Source organism: Schistocerca serialis, chromosome 6, assembly GCF_023864345.2.
Source record: "Schistocerca serialis cubense isolate TAMUIC-IGC-003099 chromosome 6, iqSchSeri2.2, whole genome shotgun sequence".
NCBI lineage: Eukaryota > Metazoa > Arthropoda > Insecta > Orthoptera > Acrididae > Schistocerca > Schistocerca serialis.
In genome coordinates, this window is record NC_064643.1 from 532,632,861 (window position 1) to 532,660,687 (window position 27,827).

Consider the following 27,827-nt stretch of genomic DNA (forward strand, 5'->3'; position numbering starts at 1 on the left):
AACCATTATACTGATTGAAGGGTGAAATATCAGATTCCTGAATCGTGTAGGTTAGAGAATATAAAAAAGGAAATGGGTCGGTTGGACTTAGATATGGTGGGAATTACTGAAGTGCAGTGGCAGAAAGAACAGGGCTTCTGTTCCGGAGGGTGCAGGCGTATCAACATAAAATCACATAGGAAAAGGACTAATACTGAACAACAAAATAGCTACGAAGCCAACACCCACCACAGTGATACAAAGTTATTTATGTCACAAAGTTATTTATGTTAACTAGCTCCGGTGATAATGAAGGGATTGAAAGAATGATGAGATGAAAGACATTATTGAAATTGTTCATTGTTCAGAGAGTGGCAACGGCCTTGGCGCAGTGGATACACCGGTTTCCGTGAGATCACCGAAGTTAAGCGCTGTTGGGCGTGGTCGGCACTTGGATGGGTGACCATCCAGGCCGCCATGCGCTGCTGCCATTTTTCGGAGTGCACTCAGCCTCGTGATGCCAACTGAGGAGCTACTCGAACGAATAGTAGCGGCTTCGGTCAAGAATACCATCTTACTACCGGGAGAGCGGTGTGCTGACCCCACGCCCCTCCTATCCGCATCCTCCACCGAGGATGACACGGCGGTCGGATGGTCCCGGTAGGCCACTCGTGGCCTGAAGACGGAGTGCTATTCAGAGAGTAAAATGAGACGAGAGTTTATTTGTGATGAGGGGCTAAAAGTAGCAAGACGGTAGGAAAAGGAAGTTAAGGAAAAATTGTAGGAGGACGTGGACAGGGAGGTGGGGGAGGGGGGGAGGGAGGGGAAGCTGAAAATGGAAGCAGTCCGATAGAATTATGCACAGAGCATACTTCAATCGTCGTTAACACTTAGTTTAAGAATAATCTAAAAAGGTTTTATACATCGTAAAGGTCTGGAGACACTGGAAGGTTTCAGACAGATTATACAATGATAAGACAGATATATCGGATTTCGAAACCGTATTTTAAGCTGAAAAACATTTCCGGGAGCAGATGTAGACTCTGACCATAACTTACTAATTATGAATTACAAATTAAAACTGAAGTTATTACAGAATGGTTGGAAATTTGCCCATTTTTCCCGGTGTTCACAAATGAGAACAATATTTTTTTTAGGTTTTTAATAATTTATTTCGAGTGATGTAATTTTTTTTTAATGAACTTCTTTTCAGACTGCTGATTTGGAATCTAATAAGGAGACAGCGCGCAATAGTCATCAACGATTTCGTCCAGATTTGTGGTATATGCAGGGCTTGGTCAGAAATGAAAGCGACAGAAGCGGGAGCTCCAGATGGCCAGGCGTTTAGAAAAAAAATTGCATTTTCGACGCGGGTCGGGCGAGCCACAAACCACCTACGTTAGCTTTGTTTCCATTTAGCGGTCGGCGGAGAGGAAAGAGTGCGGAACGGTTATCTGAGGTTTTTGGGTCGAGTCCCTGGGAAAATCTTTTTTTTTTAGTTTTTTACCTACACTGCAAATAAACCAAAATACTGCCCAATATCTTGTATTTATTTATGTTATCATAAATGGTATGAAAAGGAATTTTGGTGTTGAAAGTAAATTTTCAGGAAGGGATTGTTAGGCGCATAGGAGAAATTCGTAAATAAATAATTTTAAAATTTAACAGTTGATGATTTATACATGTTGCGGTGACATTCATCAGAAAAACTGGGGGAGCAGTAATTTTCTCAGTATGTTGTACACATTGTAAATGACTCTTTTTTTTTCAATTACATGGCTGTTTTAAAGTTTCTACAGAAAAACAAACTTGGTTTACGTCCATAAAAAGTTCTTTCTATCGCACAGTTTGACAGCAAATCACGCGCAACGCGATATATCGCCAAATTAACGCATCATATCGCCAAGGCCGTGCTGAGTGGTCGCGCAGTTAGAGGAGCCATGTAACGGCTTGCGCGACCCCTCCCGCTGGAGGTTCGAGTCCTCCCTCGGGCATGAGTGTGTGTGTTGTTCCTAGCAGAAGTTAGTTTAAATAGTGTGTAAGTCTAGGGACCGATGACCTTAGGAATTCACATACATCTGAACATATCGCCAACTATTGGCGAGGATAGTGCTGATGTACAATGGACTGTATTTTCATGTAGTCTTCTAAGGATGTGATTACTTTTCCTCTCTTGACGGTAGTAGTTTCGAAGTTTTTTGATCAAATTCTTTAGCTAATCATATAAACAGACATTGCTGAGTTGCACTAGCGGTGGGAAATCACTTCAATACTGCACAGTGGCAATCCTTAATCATCTTCGAAAATCTCGTCGCATAATACTGGATTTTTTTTGTCCTTAGCACGAGTCAATCAGCAGATGAAATTTGTTCTCCTGCACGTAGGGATTCATCACGTTTAACACAATTTTTCTGTATAAGGCTCTTTTAAGTCTCACACATTTTGATGAAGCAATGACGAAACTCCTGTATTTTGCCGTGTACCCTTTCACTATTTTTGAAACCTCGCTCCAAAAGAGCCAGTAAATTCTTTTGGCATTTGTGTATGGTCGACAACAATTTTCCAGAAAGGGTTATAACATATTGCACTGTGTACGAGTAGGTTACTTCGTTTCTCGAGAAGTATTATTGCCCCTCTATGGTGCAGCGTTCGGTTATGGTGCAGTGTTCGGATTAGTTATGGCAAACTGGACAGAGAACATAAATGAATGGAAATATTTTATTATACGTGACATTAAAAAGAATATTTCGACTGATGTCGCCGAACAAGAATTCTCGACGTACCTGTTTGACCTGACGCTTTAATTACAACTCCTTCTTGCAAAGGTATTGCAGAGTCCTCGTGTACTTGGAAATTCATTTGCAGTACCACATTTTCCTTTGCTTTTTAATTTTTTATGGAAATGTTAATAATCATAATATATTGAACATTATTTAGAATTTTTTGATGCAGTGTAAGAAACGTAAAAACTGAAAAAAATATCGTTTTCCCAGATGAACTTGAACCCAAGAACCTTGGGTTAGCGTTCTGTACTCCATTCACTTCGTCAGCAGCTACGTGGAAGAACGCTCATGCTTCACTCGAACCGCGCTAAAAATGTCCCCCCCCCCCCCCCCCCCCAAATGTTTGACCATGTGGAGCTCTCACTTCTGTCCAGTTCTGCGTACACCATAAATTTGGTCGAAATCGGTGATGACGAGTAGACGCGGTCCCCTTGTGAGTTCACTGTTAGTGCTTTGTATTGAAATTCTTTGTAAGCACACAACCGTCAAACGCCAAAGTTGGCAGTCATTAACACGACTTCAAAAAGTAAGTATTATACAGCAACATATTTTTCCTTGATTTGATTTTGTTAATAACAACATATTAGACATGTGAAGAAGCGTTCCATATAACATTAATCATATTTATTTGTTTATTCACACGCATCATAAACATTTGCTTGTTCTCAAATGGGATCATCAGGCACATGTGGCCCTCTGTTAGACAAAAAAAAGTCACTAACTCAATTAAACATTATTTTTTAGGTTTCTCACTGCTGCTGAAATTTTAGTCATTTTGGAGGAAGATAATGATTTTGCTGACACACATCATGTACTGATCCTACAGATAATGGGTGAGAAACAGAAGAATACAGAGGATACGAAGAAACATGTGGCCTGCCGACGATTTGTTTGATCGACAACTTTTAGCAGCAGCTGAAGCAGAAGTCGTCAGACGGTACAGAACAGAGCATATAGGCAGAACTGTTTCACCTGAACCAGAACCTCAATCTTATAATCATGTAAGCAGTACTAAACTATGTTCAGGTGGTAGTTCATCTTCTTATTACTGGGAGAAAGCTGACATTACTCCCCTCTAATCCTGTCGAGTGCTTTGAACTCTATGTTGATGACAGTGTACTGTATCACCATCGAGAATTGCGAGAACAGTACACCCTATTATTTCCCACAAAGGTGACCATAGCTTAGAAATTTCAAGCGACTAACTCAAATGTTTCTTGGCAATTTTGATCCTACGAGGGTTGAATGAAGAGTAATGCCTCCACCTTCGTTAGTTGCGCCTGGATGGGAATATTTTAATAAATCAAACGTAGAAATAATCCTTAGAATGTGATCCTTAATTACCAATATTCACTTTTCCACATAATCAGCAGCCAATTGGATACATTTCTGCCAACGATGAACAAGTTTTCTGAAGCCGCCGAGGAAGAAGTCAGCACTCTGTTTCCGCAACCACAGTTTCACAGTTCTCTCAGCGTCTTCATCAGAAGCATAATGATGTCCCCGCAGATCGTATTTCATTATCGGGAACACACGGAAGTCAGACGGTGAGAAATCTGGACTGTATGGGGGATGCCGTACAGTGGTGAGATTTCTGGATTTCAGGAGTCAGCATCCGGGGTACCCATCGTGCACGGATCTTCCGATAGCTAAGCAAAGCCATAATGTGACCCATACGTTCTTGTGAAATGCCGATTGTGCTGCTTGCGATTTCTCTCTGAGCGAGATAATGATCGTTCTGAATCAATCTGTCAACATTTTCCTTGCGAAAATCGGTGGTTGCTGTCACAGGACGTCCAATTCTCTGTTTATCACGCAGGTCAGATGTTCCCGCCTCAACCTAACCTAACCTTTAAACTTACTCGCCCAACGACGCACATCAACACAATCACTACAAACTGTTCTGGCTCTGAGCACTATGGGACTTAACATCTATGGTCATCAGTCCCCTACAAACTGTTTTCATTACCTGACAAATCTCCTTTGGGGTGACACCTTCTGCTGTCAAGAAATCAATGACTGCACGTTGCTTAAATCGCATTGACCGACCGTCTGCGCAGGGTTCCATCCTTTACACTGTAACAACACAACCATTCAATGCTATGGCTTCCCGCCAACTGGAGCTGTAGAGAAGAGCCTACGGAAAAAGTCAATACCTGCCGCATAACAATGCTGCCAACTGTTGAAGAGTTACGAAGGTGGAGGCATTACTTTTCAGTCAACCCTCGTGTCAAGATACCTAACCGTTTTTCGATGGAGAATGTTGTGGGAAGTCAACACAGAAACATACAATGCATCTGCCAGTTCAGCAATGCGGCGCAACAAATCTGAAACAATAAAAAACTTTGTTCACAGTGCTGATAACTCCAAAATGCCATCACGGACTAAAATTGATAAATCAGCATTCCTAATAAATCTTCTGAATGATCTCTTTATGTCTCACGGTCAATTAGGTAACATTTATCAGTTGGCGAGAGGTTGGTATTGTATTAGGGTCGGCAAGGAACAAACCAGTTCCTCAGCGGTATGTTCGTAGGAACTGGCTTCAAGATGTGGTGCCTTTGCAAGGCACTTGGATATCTGGTACAACTTTTTCCTAACAACGGAAAAGATATCGGCTAAAAAACATTAAGTTGGGTGAACATACGTCCTGAAATTAGTTAGAATTGCCACCAACTCCAAACAAAATCTAATCACACAGCTTTTTTTTCCCTCAGTTTCTTCGGCCAAAAAATTGAGAGATAATGGAATGGGGTTCTCGGGTACAATAATGAGCAACGTCGTACTACGAAAGTGCCCTGTAGACGATAAAAAAATAGCGAAGTCCTCTTGAAGTAGCTTCAACTACAGAAGAAAAAAAATTCAGGTTCAGTGATAGCTATTTGGAACGAGAACCGTAATATCAATATATGACCCTGTTCACCTCATAAGATATGCCTGTAAGATGCACTCAGGTTGTTATCGTACTTCTATAAAAAATGGTGGGGGCCTATGTTTTCTGTATTGATTTGTCCACGCAAAAGGCATAGCGACTTTACAGGAAATAAAAAAATAATCAAACTATTGACAGCCTCTCACTTGAAGGAACATAGCGCAAATGCATTTGCGAAAATATGGTAGACCACCAATATTAGGAGAAATAAAGACCGAAGATATCAAAGAATTACCGAAAAGCACTATTAACACACTACGCATTGACGACACTGGCAAAAAAAGCTAGAAAAGCATGCGAAAAATGAAAAAATAACTCCTCATGAGCATTGTTTCAAGAGTTACCGTTCTAAAAATTAGCTTCAGTATTTATTGGCTATGTGTAATAAATACTTTTATTAAAATTTTTGTTTTGCTAAATAAATGAATATTACTGAAAATAAAATGCGTTTTCTTACTCTGCCGGCCGCGGTGGTCTCGCGGTTCTAGGCGCGCAGTCTGGAACCGCGCGACCGCTACGGTCGCAGGTTCGAATCCTGCCTCGGGCATGGATGTGTGTGATGTCCATAGCTTAGTTAGGTTTAAGTAGTTCTAAGTTCTAGGGGACTGATGACCACAGCAGTTGAGTCCCATAGTGCTCAGAGCCATTTGAACCATTTTTTTCTTACTCTTTTATTTGTACGACGCATCTGACTTTGGTGTTCCTATTTCGTAACAACGTTTTCTTATTAGTTTTCTTATCCAAACCATTGTTACAAAATCAAAAATCATAGTAAGGATATCTCGAACAGATTAAGTACATTTTAAATGTTTGCACAAAATAAAACAGAAAAATTTCAATTCAGGCAAAACTGCGTTAAGGGGATTGGAGCTAGGTAAATTGAAAGCAAAGGTAGTTGAGACTTTCGAAGGAGCATCGGTCAAAGATCAAATGAACCAGACGAAAGGAACACAACAGAAGAGGAATGGATGGTTTTGAGAAATGAAACAGTATAGGCATCAGAGGATCAAATATGCAAAAATACAAGATCCAGCAGATATCCTTGGATAACGAATGTGATGCTGAATTTAACTGACGAAAAGAGAGTATATAAAAATGCAGCAAATGTGCCAGGCAGAAGGTAATACAACTGCCTAAAAGTGAGCTTGTTCGAAAGTGCAAAAGGCTAATGAGGAGTGGCTGGAGGACAAATGCAAGGTACTCATGAATGACTAGGGAGGAAGATACATATCCCCTATAGGAAGAACAGATCTTTGGAGAAAAATGAAACTGCTGTATGACTATCAAGAGCTCAAATGGAAAACCGGTACTAAGGAAGGAAGAGAATGTTCAAAGCTGGAAGGAATGTATAGAAGTGCCACACAACGGAAATGAACTAGAAGGCATGGTACTTCTGTTACACAAAGGGAAGAAGAAGCAACTGTAGACGAGACGGAAGATTTGACACCATTCAGTGCTTAAGTCGTAAAAGGCCCCTAAACTGGACGATACTCCCTCAGAACTACTGATATCCTTGGGAGAGCGTCATGACAAAACTATTCCAGCTGGTGTACATGATACCGGGGTTGGACAAAAATACCGCGAGATCTGCATATCTGAAGTAAATGCCGATGCTAGCCAAGCATATACAACAGCGCAACCCTGCGCTGTTGTATCTGATCACAAACGGCACGTGTGCGATGTCTTCAAAAAGAGTAAGTGACTTGGCACGCAGGCAAATTGTTGTTGCTGGTATGGTGGGTGCTTCTGTAACCAAGGCAGCCGAAGCGTTTGGCGCTTCAAGAGACACCGTATCTAAGATTCATAACGCGTACGAGGAACAACGAAAAGCATCGTCCGCTAAGTTACAACGTGGACGAAAGTGCGTGTTGAGTGATAGTTACCAGGCACAGAACGTATTGTGTTTTAAGTTTCCATATTTTTATCTAACCGCTGTATATGAAGACTGTAATAATCTTACTACCAAAGAAAGCAGTTGCCCATAGGTGTGAGTGTTACAGGACTACCAGTTTAATGTCTCATAATTGCAAAACTCTGACATGAATTACTCACAGAAGAACGGAAAAACCGGTGCAAGCCCACATCGGGAGGACCAGTTTGGCTTTCGGAGAAGTAAAGGCACACACGAGGCAATACTGATGCTTCGATTTATTTTAGAAGATAAGTTTTAAAAAAGGTAAACTTTCCTTTATAGCATTTGTAAATTTAGAGAAAGGTTTTGATATGATGACTAGAATACACTCTTTGAAATTCTGAAGGTATCTGGAGTAGCATACAGGGGGCGAAAGGTTATTTACAACTTGTACAGAAACCAGACTGCAGTCGAAGGACATGAAAGGGAAGCAGTAGTTGAGAAGAGACTGAGACTGGCTTGTAGCCTCCCTCCGATGACATTCAATCTGTACATTGAGAACGTATTAAAGGGAACCAAGGAGAAGCGATAAAACTTTGAGCTTTGCCGATGACATTGCAATTCCGTCACGGTTGGAAAAGGGCTTGCAAAAGTAGTTGAAAGGGTTGGATAGGGTCTTGAAAGCATGTTATAAAATGGACATCAACGAAAGTAAAAGAAGGGTAAGGGAACGTAGTCGAATAAAATCAGGCGACGGTAAGGGAATCAGTTTAGGAAATGAGACTGCTGAAGCAAGAGATGAGGTTTGTTATTTGGGCAGCTAAATAACTTGACGTTGACCGAAGTTGCGAGGATATAAAATGCCTATGAACGACATAGTAATAAGCATACCTCGCATAGACAAACAATTGAAAGATTTGAAAGCAAATAAATTACCAGGTCCAGATGGAATCCCACTTCGGTCTTACAAAAAGTACTCTACGGCAGCAGATCCTTACCTAACTTCGGTTTGCTGCAGAATCCTGGAACATATCCTCAGTTCGCATATAACAAACTTTCTTGAGACTGAGAAACTTACGTCCACGAATCAGCATACTTTTAGAAAGCATCGCTTGCATTTATCCCACATGATATACTGCGAATTATGAATGAAGGGTAACTGGCAGATGCCATATCTCTTGATTTCCGGAAGGCATTTGACATGATGCCCCATTGCAGGCCGTTAACGAAGGTACGAGCATATGGAATAAGTTCACAGATATGTGAGTGGCTCGAAGCCTTCTTAAGTATAGAACCCAGTATGTTGTCCTCGACAGCGAGTGTTCATCGGAGACAAGGGTTTCGTCAGGAGTGCCCCAGAGAAGTGTGAAAGGATCGCTGTTGTTCTTTACACACATAAATGATGTGGCGGACAGGGTCTATGGTTGTTTGCTGATGATGCTGTGGTGTACGGTAAGGTGTTGAAGTTGAGTGACTTTAGGAGGATGCAAGATGACTTAGAAAAAATTTACAATTGGTGTCATGAATGGCAGCTACCTCTAAATGTGGGAGAATGTAAGTTAATGAGGATGAGTAGGAAGAACAAACCTGTAATGTTCGGATACAGTATTACTAGTGCCCTGCTTGATACAGTCAAGCCGTTTAAATATCTGGGCGTAACGTTGCAAAAAATGGCTCTGAGCACTATGGGACTTAACTTCTAAGGTCATCGGTCCCCTAGAACTTAGAACTACTTAACTCTAACTAACCTAAGGACATCACACACATCCATGCCCGAGGCAGGATTCGGATCTGCGACCGTAGCGGTCGCGCGCTTCCAGACAGCAGCGCCTAGAACCGCTCGGCCACCCCGGCCGGCCGTAACTTTGCAAAGCGATATGAAATGCACGGAGCATGTGATGACTGTGGTAGGGAAGGCGAAAGGTCGACTTTGGTTTATTGCAACAATTTTACGAAAGAGTGGTTCACCTGTAAAGGAGACCGCACATAGGACGCTGGTGCGACCTATTCTTCAGTACTGATCGGTACCAGGTCAGGTTGAAGAGAGACATAGAAGCAATTCAGAGGAGGGCGGCTAGATTTGCTATCGGGAGGTTCGAACAACACGTCAGTGTTACGGAGATGCTTCGGGAACTCAAATGGGAATCCATGGAGAGGAGGCGACGTCCATTCCGAGAAACACTACTGAGTATATTTAGACAACCGGCATTTTAAACTGACTGCCGAACGATTCTACTGCTGCCAACATACGTTGTGCTTACTAGAAATTAGGGCTCATACGCTTAGAGACGGTTGTTTTCCCCTCGCTCTATATGGGAGGGGAACAGGAAAGGAAACGTCTAGTAATGGTAGAGGGTATCCTCCGCCACGCACCGTGCGGTGGCTTGTGGAGTGCCTATGTACATGTAGATGTAGAATCCACAGGGTTTAAGTCTAGTGATATAGCAGGCCATACTACAGGGTCTCCGCGTCCTACCGAACGTCCGGGAAAGATGCTGTTGAGGTGTCGGCGAACTGTAAGGCGGAAGTGAAGTGGTGCTCCATCACGCAGAAACCACATAACCTTTCGTACTGCCAAAGGCACATTATGAAGCAGCCCAGGCAAAGAAGTCCAGCTAAGCTCCTCCGTCGAGGTACCGTGGAATAATAATGGGTTCAAGTATGTGGTCGCCGAGAATCTCTGCCCACACATTGATGCTGAATCGATGCTGATGAGACGCCTCAACCATTCCTCGAGGACTTTCTGTTGCCCACAGATGATGATTATGCAGAATGATGATGCCAGTCCTGGTAAAGGTTGCTTCGTCGGTAAAGAGGGCTGAGAAATCGTGTAATTGTGATGGTCTGGTGCAAAAACCATCGACAAAATCCTCCCCGTGGATAGGAATCCGCTGCTGATAATCTTTGCACTCGTTGCAGGTGATAGGGTAGCAGCGGTTGCCATGCAAGATGCATATAATTGTACTTTGACTTACACCACCATGCTGGTAGGCCACCTGCCTCGAGCATGTACTAGAGTTCGTGTCAATACCCTGGAGAACCCGCTCCTCGAAATCTGGTGTACGTACAGTGTCCGCCGTCTCCCTGCACGTCTGAAAGGACCCATGATCACACAAACGCCCGAAAAGGACTTGAAATGTGATGTCGTTGGTGCGTGTGAGGTACTTGTTCTGGTATAGCTGTGCTGCCTCTCGACCGTTTCCACCTGCTTGACCATATTCTCGACAGGAATACCGGACCATTCTGCTGCTTACAGTACGCTGCGTCAATCACACAGCCTACAAAAGACTAGGAACACACGGAACGTGGTCAGAGGAACTTTACTTCGTCAGCACCATCTGCTGCGGCAACGATGCAGTTCCGTACACATATTCATAAGACTTTTTTCATCCATTTTCAGCCGGGAATCCGTCCCTGCAGTTTATTTTATTAAGGTTAGATTAGGTTAGTGTTGTTTAACGTCCCGTCGACAACGAGGTCATTAGAGACGGAGCGCAAGCTCGGGTTAGGGAAGGATGGGGAAGGATATCGGCCGTGCCCTTTCAAAGGAACCATCCCGGCATTTGCCTAAAACGATTTAGGGAAATCACGGAAAACCTAAATCAGGATGGCTGGAGACGGGATTGAACCGTCGTCCTCCCGAATGCGAGTCCAGTGTATTTTATTAATCTTCACGATGTATATACGGCTGTGCAAAAGTAACTGTACACACTTGGTGGGTGTAATGTATGCATTAGAACAAGAGTAAAATGCTAAACAAAGTTTTGTCTGAAACTACTGTGTTTCCGAGTTATGATGCACAATGTCATTTTGTATATCTCTCTACACCGCTTGGCACGAAATGCCTTTATTTGCTGACTTCGGAGTGGTCCGTTGTACTCTCTGGCGCTGTTGTAGTGTAGCGGTACCAGACGTACTTTGTACAATCATTCTGTCGGTAGTTCAAAGACCACAGTCGTTGTGTACGATACGATGCCGCACTCAGGTGAATACGCGGATATTCACGTCTTTTACGGCGCAGCAGTAGGCAATACACGAGCAGCAAGATGACAGTATATGGAGTTTAACAGCTGTGGACAGGCGTTTAAAGAAATACGGCATTCGTGGTGCGCAGCAGTTAGGTCGGCCCCAACTGAACGAAGTGGGTGTTGAGAACATCCTGACAATGGTAGACGAGATCCGACCATAAACCACCACCGTGTAAGTGGCACTGTAGGGGTTCCTCAACTGCTTAGCGCCTGCTTCAGAGGCAGCAGCTGCATATATTTCACCTGCAGAAGGTACAGGAGCTGACACGTTTAGACTACCCTAGACGTCAGAATTTCCGTCAGTGGTCACTCGAGCGCCCAGCTAATGATCCACTGTTCGGTCGTCGGGTATTGTGGACGAGAGCCTGTTTACCCGTGCGGGTATCATGAATGCTCATAACATGCGCGTGTGAGCATATGACAATAGTCACATGACTACAGTACAGGATATCGACATTGTTTTAAAGTGAACATTTCGAGTGGTATGGTGGACCACTAGTTACTCATACCGCATGTTATTCCACAGCACCTGATTGGCAGAGTGTATCGACAGTTTTTGGAACATGAATTGGTGGGCTGCTTCATGATGTCCCATTCGCAACACGAACCAATGTATTCTTTATGCACGACAGTGCCCCTGCACATTTCAGTCGGCAGGCAAGATCGTATCTCAACGTTGATTATACCGTCATAGAGGGCCAATTGCTTTGCCCGCCAGCTCTCCGGATGTTATCCTCGTGAACGTGTATCTTTGGGGCTGTCTCGAGGAGCTCGCGTATGGATGTAGCACAACAGCAGCAGCAAATTGAAAATGACTGTGAAATGTTCAGAATGAGATGAATGGGAACTCCAACATTCCAAGAGCAGTAAGACGCCGTGCTCGTCATTGTCTTCATCTACATGGACAACTTTTTGATGTCCGTGTTCTGTGGTAAATGTACAATATACTTTATTTTGATGCACACATTACATCCACGAACCGTGCTTAGATACTTTTGAAACGCCCTGTTTAAAATGTACACTAGTGCGCAAAATTAAAGCAAGAAACGGGAATTTTGCAAGGCTACGTTTATTCTGCTACAAAACAGTATAAACAGGTGATAGTAAAGTAGAAACAATGTAAAGAATACGGAACGTAAACAACAGCAACATGCATAGCGGTAGATTAAAATGTTCTTCGTTTCTTCCAACTTAACGGATTTGCACATATTTTCTGACAACTGGTTAATGTGCTCAGTATGGAGTGTGAACGCCTCTGCATTCTGACAACGACGGGCATGCTGTGAACATGTCATCAATTTAATGTTAAGGCAATACCGCCCATTCTTCCTGCAGAGCTGCTCGCAAGTCTTGGAGAGTGGTTGGTGGTCACTGGCGCGATGCAGTGCAATATCTTCCGTTTCCAAGGAAACATCAACCGCCCGTGTCTATGGGGTCGCGTATTATCGTCCACCAAAACTAAATCTGGGCCAACAGCACCTCGAAACAATCTCACATGAGGTTCCAAGGTCTCGTCACGATACCTGACAGCAGTTGCACCTTGCCGATTCACCCAAACCATTTCATGATGATGTGTTCGAGTAGTCAACAAAATCCCTGCTCACACCATTAGGGATCCTCCTCGATACTGATCCCTTTCCGCAATGTCTGAGTTTCGCAATAGTGTTCCGCGTTCCCCCATAAGCGAATACGTCGACAATCACTCTCCAGACAAAATCGGGACTGATCTCTGAAAAGAACATTGGCCCGCTGTTCAACCGTCCAGGTGGGATGTTGTCGACTCCACTCTAGACATTCCTTTCTGTGAACATGCATCGGAGGTACGCATACAGCAGGTCTCCGACAATAAAGGCCACTCTGCCGAAGTATTCTGCACACCGTTCTGACTCGATGCAACATACACTAGTGGCCATTAAAATTGCTACACCAAGAAGAAATGCGGATGATAAACGGGTATTCATTGGACAAATATATTATACTAGAACTGACATGTGATTACATTTTCACGCAATTTGGGTGCATAGATCCTGAGAAATCAGTACCCAGAACAACCACCTGATACGCCTGGGCATTGAGTCAAACAGAGCTTGGATGGCGTTTACAGGTACAGCTGCCCATGCAACTCCAACACGATGCCACAGTTCATCAAGAGTAGTGACTGGCGTATTGTGACGAGCCCGTTGCTCGGCCACCATTGACCAGACGTTTTCAATTGGTGAGAGATCTGGAGAATGTGCTGGCCAGGGCAGAAGTCGAACATTTTCTGTATCCAGGAAGGCCCGTACAGGACCTGAACCAGCGGGCGTGCATTATCCTGTTGAAATGTAGGGTTTCGCAGGGGTCGAATGAAGGGTACAGCCGGCCGCGGTGGTCTAGCGGTTCTAGGCGCGCAGTCCGGAACCGCGCGACTGCTACGGTCGCAGGTTCGAATCCTGCCTCGGACATGGATGTGTGTGATGTCCTTAGGTTAGTTAGGTTTAAGTAGTTCTAAGTTCTAGGGGACTGATGACCACAGCAGTTGAGTCCCATAGTGCTCAGAGCCATTTGAACCATTTGAAGGGTACAGCCACGGGTCGTAACACATTTGAAATGTAATGTCCACTGTTCAAAGTGCCCTCAATGCGAACAAGAGGTGACCGAGACGTGTAACCAATGGCACCCCATACCATCGCGCCGGGTGATACGCCAGTATGGCGATGACGAATACACGCTTCGAATGTGCGTTCACCGTGATGTCACCAAACACGGATGCGACCATCATGATGCTGTAAACAGAACCTGGATTCATCCGAAAAAATGACGTTTTGCCATTCGTGCACCCAGGTTCGTCGTTGAGTACATGCTGTGATGCAGCGTCAAGGGTAACCGCAGCCACGGTCTCCGAGCTGATAGTCCATGCTGCTGCAAACGTCGTCGAACTGTTCGTGCAGATGGTTGTTGTCTTGCAAACGTGGCCATCTGTTGACTCAAGGATCGAGACGTGGCTACACGATCCGTTACAGCCATGCCTATAAGATACCTGTCATTTTGACTGCTAGTGATACGAGGCCGTTGGGATCCAGCACGGCGTTCCGTATTACCCTCCTGAACCCACCGATTCCATATTCTGCCAACAGTCATTGGATCTCGACCAATGCGAGCAGCAATGTCGCGATACGATAATCCGCAATTGCGATAGGCTACAATCCGACCTTCTTCAAAGTCGGAAACGTGATGGTACGCATTTTTCCTCCTTACACGAGGCATCACAACAACGTTTCACCAGGCAACGCCGGTCAACTGCTGTTTGTGTATGAGAAATCGGTTGGAACCTTTCCTCACATAGCACGTTGTAGGTGTCGCCACCGGCGCCAACCTTGTGTGAATGCTCTGAACAGCTAATCATTTGCATATCACAGCATATTCTTCCTGTAGGTTAAATTTCGCGTCTGTAGCACGTCATCTTCGTGGTGTAGCAATTTTAATGGCCATTAGTGTATTCAATGGATGTTGCGAGGTCAGATGACAGTTGCCGTGCAGTACTAAGGCGGTACCGTCGTGGCGTTACAGTCAAATAACGATCCTCTCCTTCTAATGTCACACGTGGTAGGCCCTGCCCTGGTCTTCGAGATAGAGTTTCGATATGTATAAACTTTGCCAGATCCGAGAAACAACAGAAAGATTCACAATGAGCCTTCAGGCCACTTCAGTTTGCGACTGCCCTGCTTCTATTCTTCCTCTGGCCCTCCACAGCAGAGAATCTGGTAGGCGTCTTCTCTGTGCCAAACTGCAACGTCTGTGACTGCATACGCAGCGACTGTGAATGTGAGATTACCCGGAAAGCATTACCCCGTTTGATAGGTGCTCTGACATCATCGTCGGCGTTGTTGTCAGTTCACCAGAATGCCTTCTTTCGTGCAGAACACAATCTTACGGACATCTGTTGACAGTTTGTATGATTACATAGTGATTTAGACACAGGACGGGAAAATAGCGGTTTGTCGTTTTAATTTTGGACGCCAATGTATATGGCATTACCTGTGTCTACTTTTTGCAGCCGCGTAGAAATACCAGTCGTTTGCATACGCCATCTCGAAGTACACTTCACGCTAAGGTGAGGTCTTCGTGGTGGTGCAGTTTTACCGGCCAGCAGTACACATTAGCCACAGTAGAGCGGCTCGTTTAGACGTAAGAAATAAATGAAAGCTTCCAAACAGGGCGCGTCTCGTGCTAGAGGTGACACGACGGCGAGGCGTCACGCGAGGCGGAATGCGCGGCCGCGAAGACACGTGGCCGCCAACAAGTGGTTTGTGAGTGGCGCGGCGCGGCGCGGCGCGGCACGCAGAGTTGGCAGCGTCGCCCTTTGTGCGCGCCGACGTGACGAGCGTCGCAACGCCACGGCCACGGCGGCGCGTCCGCTGCCAACTTTCCTCGCGGCGACACGCACTCGCCACCGGACCCTCGCCGTTCCCACGGCCTCTCCTCCCCCCAGGCACCGCTCCTACATTCAGCCAAATTTTCTGCTATTTAGCTCGACTTTCGCCCCTAGCAGTGACTCGCGAATATTAAGACTGCACATTGCTTAATGTGACGTTCTTACAGGGTGACAATTATTGAACTATATGAAATAAAATTGTCACAACTTCTGAACGGTACGCGTTAGGACGTTCAAACTGCACGGTTGGCCGCGGGGCACGATGGGAATTGCTATGAGCATGCACGGTTTGGTTTAGCGACGAAGCCCATTTTTACACTACTGGCCATTAAAATTGCTACACCATGAAGATGACGTGCTACAGACGCGAAATTTAACCGACAGGAAGAAGATGCTGTGATGTGCGAATGATCAGCGTTTCACAGCATTCACACAAGGTTGGCGCCGGTGGCGACACCTACAACGTGCCGACATGAGGACAGCAGCTGACCGGCGCTGCCTGGTGAAACGTTGTTGTGATGCCTCGTGTAAGGAGGGGAAATGCGTACCATCACGTTTCCGACTTTGATAAAGGTCGGGCTCGTCAATAATCAAAACTGGTGCATTTGGGGGAACTGAGAATCCGCATTTCGATCGGAATAATCGGTGCGATATTCCTTGATGCCACGGTGACTACCGAACGGTACATGAAGGTTTTGGAAGATGATTTCATCCCCATTATCTAAAGTGACCCTGACTTCGACAAGCTGTGGTTCATACAAGACGGAGATCAACCTCATCGAAGAAGAGTGCTTGATGTCATGGAGGGGAAATTTGGGGACTGCATTCTGGCTCTGGGATACCCAGATGCCACTGGCATTGGCCTCGATTGGCCGCCATATTTTTCAGATCTGAACAAATGCGACACCTTTTTGTGGGGCTACATTAAAGACAAGGTGTACAGCAATAATCCCAAAGCCATTGCTGAGCTGAAAACAGTCATTCAGGATGTCACCGACAGCAATTCAGCGGGTCATGCAGAATTTCGTTATTCGTCTGCGCTACATCATCGCCAATGATGGCAGGCATATCGAACGTGTCATAACCTAAATCTGAATATATGTAGCGACGTTCAGATGTTGAATAAAATGTGTGCATGCCGTAGTTTGTTTCAGTTTTTTTCATGTAGTTCAATAACTGTCATCAGTACATGCATCACAGTCCTTCCACTCTTTTTTTATTTGGGCTGCTGAGCTAGCTGCTACTCATACGTGTCACCTCGTAATAAAATAAATGATTAGTTATACTTGAAACAATTTAGGCAAAGCGAATATTTTAACATTCGCCATTTGTTATAATAACTCTGTTACAAACAATGACAGTTCTTCTCGAGTCTCAGTCCGCCTCCGTAGCTGAGTGATCAGCGTACATGGCTGCCGTGCAGAGGACATGGGTTCAATCCCGTTACTGCCAAGGATTTTTCCATGGTGAGAGGTCAGGTATGGGGTGTATTCAGCATTGTAATGCCAACTGAGGAGCTACTTGAGGAGAGATCGTGGCTGCAAGATCCGGAAAGTTGGCAAAACGGCAGGGAGGGCAGGCCCTTCATTTCGCATCCCTATGACGCCGAATGGCAGAGAATAACAAGGCAGTTGGTCGACATCCCTTGAGCCTTCAGAGCATGTAAGATCAGCTCGTTTTTCTAGTGTCTTGTAGACTGGACGCAAATCATGTAGTGCATATTTGCGTTGCCTACCTTATGTGATGTACAACCAATCATTCAATACTGTTATCTGTGGAAGTATATTACCAATAGCCATCTCAACAGCTGAAAGCAAAAAAAAGAATGGAAAAGTAGATATTTATATAAGATTTGGTGACCGTGACAGGACTGCCACAGATTAAGGGAAAGAATGCTATTCTTCTTTTAATATATTTTTCATTCTTCATTAGTGACAAGTGAAAATATATCATTACTGTAAACATATTTTGCTCAAGTGAGAGTGTGCCTAATCAAATATAAAAGATATGAAACGAAAAAGTAACGATGCGTAGTGCTACTTTAAAACCAGGAAATTAAATTGTATTGTGTTGCAGATTGCATAGTTTTCTGTTCAGCCTCTTCAGACACGGAAATGGAGTGGATCTACAGCAACCTGAGAAACATAATGCAATAAAAACGCAGGCTTCTGTGGCAATTATCAATGACGTTATAAGCTCTTGGATTTAGTGCCCCATCTCTGGGGGAAAAAAATACATGATATCGAAACATGTACTATTAACTTCAAGATAACAAGTTTTTGGCACTGAAAAGCGTTACAAACGACTTTTCTTAAGAGAGCCACACGGTTCAACCATATGACCTCTCTGTTATCGGCATATGCCATCTTGTAAATGTTATTTATACTATCAGTAGTTGGTGCCCCACAGTTTGCAGATTTTTGGCAAAAATCGTGTTGCACACAATCAGCTGCTACGAAAATCTTTCTTATTGCTACTAATTTCGATTTTTATTGTCCACCATCATGCAAAAGTAGATTTTCAATTACAACATCTATGTGGATAAATACATGACGTTCCATTTGATTTTATATACCCTGAAAACCCCAAGTGAAAAGCAAAAGACAATATAGAAACTTTTAACATTGTTCATCACGTTATTCATACAATAATACATTGCATCCGGCATCTGCAGACTTGTTAAATGTTCAAATACCATTGCCACCGATAATCAAACAAATCTAGGTATCCAACCATATGAGGGCATGTGGTCGCTGTCGAGAAGGGACTAAGACTTCGGAATAATATAAAGTAGATAAATCCTAGACTACTTGAAAGCTTCATACACAACTGTTCAGCCCTCATTCTCACAACACCAATCAAAACTGTTCTCTCACAACACCAATCAAAACTGTTCAGCCCTAATTTTCACAACAGCAATGAGGAGATAGTATGTTGTCGTTTTTATAGTTGTACTCTTATAATTCCTTAATGGAGCTCTCCAAACTATTCTTTCCCATTCAAATTATACTACTAAGCACTTTTATCTCCGGTTTGATACTGTATCTCTTCATTACTTATCTGATCTATCCATCCACACTTCAAAAGCTGTAATTCTCTTATTGTCGCGACTGTTTATCATCCACATTTCACTTCCGCACAAGACCGCACTCCAGACAAACACTTTGATGGAGGACTTCCTAGCACTTAAATTTATATTGGAAAAGACACAGCAGCCCCCACGAGCAGCAGCACTGTGGGGTTTATAGCTTCCCAGCTCATACAGGAGCTGAGATACAGGAAAAACGTGTTTTTCTGTAGCCCCTGCCACATAGGCTGCCCTGCGTGATGGGCATGTTGATACTGGATCAACATAGAGTAGTTCCTAAAATCAGCCCCTACATACAGACAGAAGCGAGCAGGGAACTTCAATTTATATATAGAGAGAAGTTTTATGCATTACACTGAGAAAGTTATCAGATATCAAAAATAGACAGTCAGTGACGTATTGAGGTACTACGCTGAACGTTACGCCTGAATGGTATTTAGACGAAGTGTCGATAATGACGGCGGGGAACTTTAATTTACAGCTTGCATAGAAGGAAAATATAAGTTCTCAGGTTAATAATGCAAGTTCTTTCAGTCCGTTAAAAGAATACTGTCCACTCACTGTTACAGAACACCACACAGTATCTGTTATACGAAAGCGAAGAAAGGAACAATTTCGCTGCTACTTCTCGTCGTTGCAGCTGGAAGTGTGCACCAGCTGTAGCTGCCGACAGTTTATTGCCTACATATTTCGTTGAAACTGCTCTACATAGCAGCAACAGAGCTCAGTCTGGTCTTAGCCTCTGTGAAAGGAAGACGCACGGGAGTTTACAACATGGACTGCAATATGGCACTAACTTTTCTGTTGAAAGGGGAAATCATCGATATGCTAACAAGCTCTAACAGCGCTTCCTAAACTCTCCAAAGCATAATCCTTGGCAAGTACATATCTGAAATTATTATATTACTAAGTATACATAACATGATAACTACACACTCTAATACACTCCTGGAAATGGAAAAAAGAACACATTGACACCGGTGTGTCAGACCCACCATACTTGCTCCGGACACTGCGAGAGGACTGTACAAGCAATGATCACACGCACGGCACAGCGGACACACTAGGAACCGCGGTGTTGGCCGTCGAATGGCGCTAGCTGCGCAGCATTTGTGCACCGCCGCCGTCAGTGTCAGCCAGTTTGCCGTGGCATACGGAGCTCCATCGCAGTCTTTAACACTGGTAGCATGCCGCGACAGCGTGGACGTGAACCGTATGTGCAGTTGACGGACTTTGAGCGAGGGCGTATAGTGGGCATGCGGGAGGCCGGGTGGACGTACCGCCAAATTGCTCAACACGTGGGGCGTGAGGTCTCCACAGTACATCGATGTTGTCGCCAGTGGTCGGCGGAAGGTGCACGTGCCCGTCGACCTGGGACCGGACTGCAGCGACGCACGGATGCACGCCAAGACCGTAGGATCCTACGCAGTGCCGTAGGGGACCGCACCGCCACTTCCCAGCAAATTAGGGACGCTGTTGCTCCTGGGGTATCGGCGAGGACCATTTGCAACCGTCTCCATGAAGCTGGGCTACGGTCCCGCACACCGTTAGGCCGTCTTCCGCTCACGCCCCAACATCGTGCAGCCCGCCTCCAGTGGTGTCGCGACAGGCGTGAATGGAGGGACGAATGGAGACGTGTCGTCTTCAGCGATGAGAGTCGCTTCTGCCTTGGTGCCAATGATGGTCGTATGCGTGTTTGGCGCCGTGCAGGTGAGCGCCACAATCAGGACTGCATACGACTGAGGCACACAGGGCCAACACACGGCATCATGGTGTGGGGAGCGATCTCCTACACTGGCCGTACACCACTGGTGATCGTCGAGGGGACACTGAATAGTGCACGGTACATCCAAACCGTCATCGAACCCATCGTTCTACCATTCCTAGACCGGCAAGGGAACTTGCACGTCCGCATGTATCCCGTGCCACCCAACGTGCTCTAGAAGGTGTAAGTCAACTACCCTGGCCAGCAATATCTCCGGATCTGTCCCCCATTGAGCATGTTTGGGACTGGATGAAGCGTCGTCTCACGCGGTCTGCACGTCCAGCACGAACGCTGGTCCAACTCAGGCGGCAGGTGGAAATGGCATGGCAAGCCGTTCCACAGGACTACATCCAGCATCTCTACGATCGTCTCCATGGGAGAATAGCAGCCTGCATTGCTGCGAAAGGTGGATATACACTGTACTAGTGCCGACATTGTGCATGCTCTGTTGCCTGTGTCTATGTGCCTGTGGTTCTGTCAGTGTGATCATGTGATGTATCTGACCCCAGGAATGTGTCAATAAAGTTTCCCCTTCCTGGGACAATGAATTCACGGTGTTCTTATTTCAATTTCCAGGAGTGTAGTTGATCCTCATCGTCATCGTCAAAACTTTTCTTTGACCTTGTAACTGAAATAGGATATGATGTGCATGGTATTTAATGATAGTCGCAGCATGACTGCCAGATTTCAGCACCTGCTACAGCGAATCGGTGACATCACGATAACTGATTGTCGAATAGTTCCTGTGACAACTGGTTAGTTGCTTTGCCTGACAACAGTAGTCAATTGCCAGCTGTCACTGTCTGCCGCAAAGGTGAGTGAAATAGAACTTAGGTATACCGTGACTCCCGACTACGATGTAGCTTCGGGTGCTCGACTATCAGCAGGAACTAATAACAACGCGCACAGAAGTACTTATGCAGTCACTATTCCCGTGCCCCACACACCGAATGGAATAGTGGGAAACCTAACATGTGATGCGATGGCAGCGCCCTCTGCTAAGTAGTTTGCAGATTATATATGTCTGTGTAAAAACATTGCTAGTTGGCAGCTTAATAACGGAATTTGTGTTCCACAACCCACTTGGTGGATTGTGTGGATGTTAAACGTCAGCAGACACTGGTAGTCGCTGATTCATCGTCTAAAGCCAAACTCAAACGGGTTGTGAATTCGAATGTCAGCGAGAAACGTGACGAGTATCTGACGTCAAAGAGTGGAAAACGGACGTTGTGGAGTCTTCTTGAATTATTGAGCAATACAAAGCATTTCATGTATTCCGAGCGCGCATTCGAACGTAGACCGACCAAATGGACGAACGCCACGTACGTAAAATACAGGTTACTTCTAGTTTTAAGTAAATAAAAAGCATCACCGCTGCTTGAATATGGAGAGAATTATATGTATAGACATACGGATTTAAAGCAGAACATTTCCTGTATATAGATAAAACTACAAACAACCACAACAAAGAACGTCGCGCGAAGACTCTATCGCGTTCCTTTTAGAAAATGAAAAACTAGTTTCCGCTTCTCCACTTCAAGAACATGTGTGTAGTTCGCGTGCATAGCCTGTGGCCGCTAGAGCGTGCTGCGGTCGCATTGGTCACGTCGCGGTACACGTACCGTATGAACGAGTGATCGTGCAGCAGCGTGGTGGGGACCACGGCTGCGCGCCGTATGCTGTGTGAAGGCGGCTTAAGCAGTAGCCTGGTCCGCTTCAGAGGCCGGAGTGATGAGCGCGGCAGGGCAGGGCAGAGCGAGTACTTACCGCGCAGCGCCTTCATGTGGGCGACGGCCATGCGCAGGATGGTGAGCTTGTCGGGCTTGCGCGCCAGCGCCGAGCACGTGGGCACCATGTCCGACAGCTCCGTGATGTACGCTGTCATCTTGTTCCGCCGACGGCGCTCAATCTCGCAGTGATTCTCCCTGCAGTAGAACGGCAACAAGACGCACGCGGTAAACGCAGTAATTCAACAAAAAACAACAACAACAACAACAACAGCAACACAATCAATTAACTACAAATCGGTTCAGTTTTTTATACCTCTTTTACTTTTACTACTACACCAAAGGTACACGATTTGAAACTTGCCGCGTTCCATCGATGACACTTTCCTTCACCTCAACCTCCTTATCTGACAAAAAAAATATACGAAAATCCGCCATATTTGGCTGTCCCGAAATCCAAGGAATGTAGACATTAGAAAGGACCTTAAACAAGAAAGTATGAGAGAAGAAATTGAAAAAAAAGAGATTAAGATGGTATGGGGATGTTAAGAGGATGCATAGGCAGAGACTCCCCAAAATTATGGAACAACTAAAGATGGATGGGAAAAGATCTAGAGGGCGCCTAAGAACACGGTGGAAAATTGGAGTGAGAATATCTGTGGAAAGGAGAGATGTGACCTGGCAGCAAGTGTAGGAAGAAAAGTGGTTGAAGGACCGAGCCAAATGGAGAGGACTCGTCAGCACCCAGAGCCGGCCGTTGGTTATTGCATTGCTGGCTTGGTTCAAATGGCTCTGAGCACTATGCGACTTAACTTCTGAGGTCATCAGTCGCCTAGAACTTAGAACTAATTAAACCTAACTAACCTAAGAACATCACACACATCCATGCTCGAGGCAGGATTCGAACCTACGACCGTAGCGGTCGCTCGGCTCCAGACTGTAGCGCCTAGAACCGCACAGCCACTCCGGCCGGCTACTACATTGCTCTTCAAGCTACAAGCCTACACACTCTCAGTTAACTTTATAGCTTTCTTTTCCGCCGCCGCACTATCACCCATACCAGCCGCCGAATTTTTCATCCTATTGCCCTGTTCCAGTCCCAAACAGAACGAGGGAAAATGACTGCCTATATGCCTCTGTACGAGCCCTTATCTCCCTTATCTTATCTTTGTGGTCTTTCCGCGAAATATAAGTTGGCGGCAGTAAAATTGTACTGCAGTCAGCCTCAAATGCTGGTTCTCTAAATTTCCTCAGTAGCGATTCACGAAAAGAACGCCTCCTTTCCTCCAGAGACTCCCACCCGAGTTCCTGAAGCCTTTCCGTAACACTCGCGTGATGATCAAACCTACCAGTAACAAATCTAGCAGCCCGCCTCTGAATTGCTTCTATGTCCTCCCTCAATCCGACCTGATAGGGATCCCAAACGCTCGAGCAGTACTCAAGAATAGGTCGTATTAGTGTTTTATAAGCGGTCTCCTTTACAGATGAACCACATCTTCCCAAAATTCTACCTGAACCGAAGACGACTATCCGCCTTCCCCACAACTGCCATTACATGCTTGTCCCACTTCATATCGCTCTGCAATGTTACGTCCAAATATTTAATCGACGTGACTGTGTCAAGTGTAGCGCTTGACACAGTCGGGGGGGTACCCTCCGCCACGCACCGTATGGTGGATTGCGGAGTATGTATGTAGATGTAGACAGATGTAGATGGTGAGCTGTCTTGACGTCCTCCTGTACATTTTGTACTCTGCAGACATTCCAAACCCACCACCCCTCTCCATCTTCTCATGCAATAAGCTGACAAACCCGCCTACATAGTTACTCATCACACCCTCCAACTCTCCCATGCCTCCCTCCAACGTCACTCCTGATCGAGTGGTGTAATACGTGCTAACTACAGGTAAATCCAATGAAACGTCAAGATACCATCTCTGGTCCAACGCTCGGCGATTCTGTCGTTCAGATTTCCACCTCTCCATCAATAACCACCTAATTTCGCTCACTAACACAATTAAGTATTGAGGGCTACCCTCGACAGAAAATTAACACTGACTGCACACCTTCATACCAACCAAAACAAAGCCCGAAACTGACTAAAACCACTAACTGGCAACATCTGGAGTTACATAGTTCTACTATCATCCTTACCTATAAATCCCTCATCTGCGCCATTCAAACTTCTGCCAATGTTGCTGGATCTCTCCCTCTGCTAATTTCTTTAAATTCTGGGAAAGCATGCATTCCACTTCGCCTTCCGCATCCTCCTTCCTTCCCCAACTCGCATCCTATAGCAGTTCCTCTATTTTCACACTTTCTTCTATTCTTGGGGCACCTTCGGACCCAATACACTAATCAGGAAACCCAGTTCCAACACCTATTATCCCACTCACTATTCACAAATCCAGGTACCCTCCCCCATACGAAACCAATCAGCTGCCGCCACCCAACGATGAAGTCCGTCTCGAGATACAGCCTTTCTTCCAGCCCTTGTCAACAACGCTACACATTTACTTCATCAATTTTATACAAGGTGTTCGGAAATTGCCGTTACAAACTTTACAAACTTCTAAGACTTGTAGAAGGAAGTGAGTGCATAATAGTTTGAATAGGCTCCCATGTCCTGAAAAGTACCGTTTGAAAACATGTTTTCTAAGGAGGTAAGCAACACGGTAGCCATGACGGGGGGTGGTTACATCGGATCGGCCGATGTCATTGAACGTCTCTATCCTATCTCTCTGACATTTTTTGAGCCTTATTCACGTGTCAGTGAATAGAGCAACATGGCTGAGTACACGACTGCACAATATACCAATATGATCCTTCTGAATGGCGAAGCTCGCGGTAATGGAAGAGCTGCTCGTCGCCTTTATGGAGATCGTTCGCCACAACATCCGACTCCGTCGCACACCCTTTTCGCCACAATTACGCAGTGGCTGCGACAAAGGTTAGCTTCACCGTCACCAGGCGGGACTGTGGTGGTCAAAGGAAACGCCGCACAGCCGAACTGGAAGAAGCCGTACTGCATCACGTTGAAGAGGACCCATCAACGGGAACACGGGCAATTCCTCTGACAGTAATGAATGGAATTATGAAACAACTGGTATAGTGAGTCACGCCTAATCAACTGCTTATAAAAGTGATCGCACTCTTAACATGTTTTCAAATGGTTGTAGCATGGAAACGGTACTTTCCGGACGTGGGTCCCAATTCAAAATATTATCTATTCACTCCTCTACAAGTCCTAAAAGTTTGCAAAGAAGTTTCCGAACACCCCGTACAGTTAAAACGTTGCTATACATGTATATACCTTCGACTGAAGAGCAGTTTTATCCGTTGCCAGTCCATCGCTCCTCTTGAAGAACTGAAATAATAGCACGAAAAAAAAAAACTTGCTGGGGAAGAACGACATTTCCTTATCGATTGTCGCTTTCTGCGACATACCTGCATGAAGTTTCTGGTAGAGGTCAGTCACCGACGCTGTATTTTAGCTGCACACGCAACGGCTCTATTGAATCTCCGCTATCGGCGACAATCTCTTGCAGAAGATGACTTACATCAGTTTGAAACTTCTGCGGACTTTATTTGGACACCACTGCAGCAAAGAATGAAAACATGGACCTCCTCCCAAAAGACACAACACTAACGCATTCCCCAACTTAAAGCGACAGCATATAACGCATGGGAAGAGGAATACGAAGAGAAATACGACGGCAGAGGGGTCACCTATAAAATAATCTGCAAACCGATCCCTCCACTGCCACTCAGACACCCTGAAGGTCGCGGCTACAATAGTAAACATGCGCCAGCGAGAATAACATTCCCAGTCACATCTACAGGAAAATATGCGTCGAAACTCCCCAACTTGTTCGTGTGATCCAACATCAGAGACTGATTTTCGTATGAGTGGCATCTCGATTAGCAAGGCAACTTTCTGCAAGGGACTAAGCAAATTGAAATACCGGATTCCCCGTTAATGTTAGCCTTATCCCAACAATACACAATGCAAGAACTCGTAGAATCATCACAGTCTTTTAAGAGATTGCAACTTGCACATGTAGCTGTTTCTGTACCCCTACGGGGAGTTTCTATACAACACCGAGAACTATCGGTGGATAATGCCATAACTAACATTATCATTATCTTTACCTTACACAAGCCAGCGCACCACCAATAGATAATGCTGTATATTTCTTCAAAACATCTAGGTGTAACAGTACTGCTCTTAACTTTTTCGTCATAAATGTTAATTTCTTCTTATTGTGTTATGTTGTCAGTTATTATCTGCTTTGTTTGCATTTGTACTTACGCAGATTTATTACATGGGTTCCCTTTTTTAATACGATGCTGGCTACATAGTATTTACACTAAACGACAATAAATTAAGAAAAAAAAGCTGTTGCAGTCAGCGTATAGACCGCGATCCAAGGATATTGTCGAAGGCAAAAGCAACAGGTTGTAGTGCTACATCACTACATACTGTACATAATCTATTTACTGATAGCTACAAGGTACCCCCTGAGTTCATATGATAGTAGGGCAGTTGGTTGTCATGAGACCGATCAAAGCGGTACCACCGTTGTGAGTGTCATGACACAGGCAAAGCTGTTGTGAGCAGAGAGACAGGTATACCTGTGCACTGTCTAAAGAAATACGTGGGTACCAGCAGGCGGAAGGAAGATTAGAGTTTGCCGTCCCGTCCCGTCAACGTAGAGGTCATTAGAGGCGGAACAGAAACTGGTATTGGGAAAGAATATCGGCTGTATGAACTTTGAAGGAACCATCCTGGCATTTGCCTTACGTGATTTAAGGAAAGTGCCGAAAACCTTGGCCGGACGAGAATGTGAACCACTGTCCTCCAGCATCCTACTCCGGTGTGCCAACCACTGCCCAATCTAGCATGTTAACAGTAGGCGGAGGAGGACCTAAAGCATCCTAAAAGGCGAAGTGGACCCTTTAGTGCTTCTCATAGTCACGTTTTACACACAGTCGTTTCGCGACGACTGCATAGTCAAGTCTATGCTCAGGTAACTCCACGTAATGCTTTGTCCTAACCCCCCCCCCCCCCCCCTTACGGCCGTATAGATTGCGGGCGGAGTTGGAAACGCCATTCGGACCAACGGCTGTGGGCAATGGTGACGTTCTCGTATAAATCCTGGTTTAATGTAATAAGTGTTTCTGGACACAAGCGGCTCAATACAGCTCGAGGAACACGTAGCCACGCACAAAATACGCTGGAACATGATAGTCACTGTG

General features: G+C 45.1%; 1 protein-coding gene across 3 annotated transcripts in view; it reads right to left on the reverse strand.

Annotated features, from left to right (window-relative positions):
* LOC126485136 (aryl hydrocarbon receptor nuclear translocator homolog) overlaps window positions 1-27,827 on the reverse strand; it is a 536,090-nt gene that overhangs the window by 145,513 nt on the left and 362,750 nt on the right. For all 3 annotated transcript variants that reach the window (XM_050108786.1, XM_050108785.1, XM_050108787.1), the window contains one exon: window positions 22,609-22,769. In XM_050108786.1, the coding sequence (XP_049964743.1) occupies window positions 22,609-22,769 (161 nt within the window). The remainder of the gene's footprint in view (window positions 1-22,608; window positions 22,770-27,827) is intronic.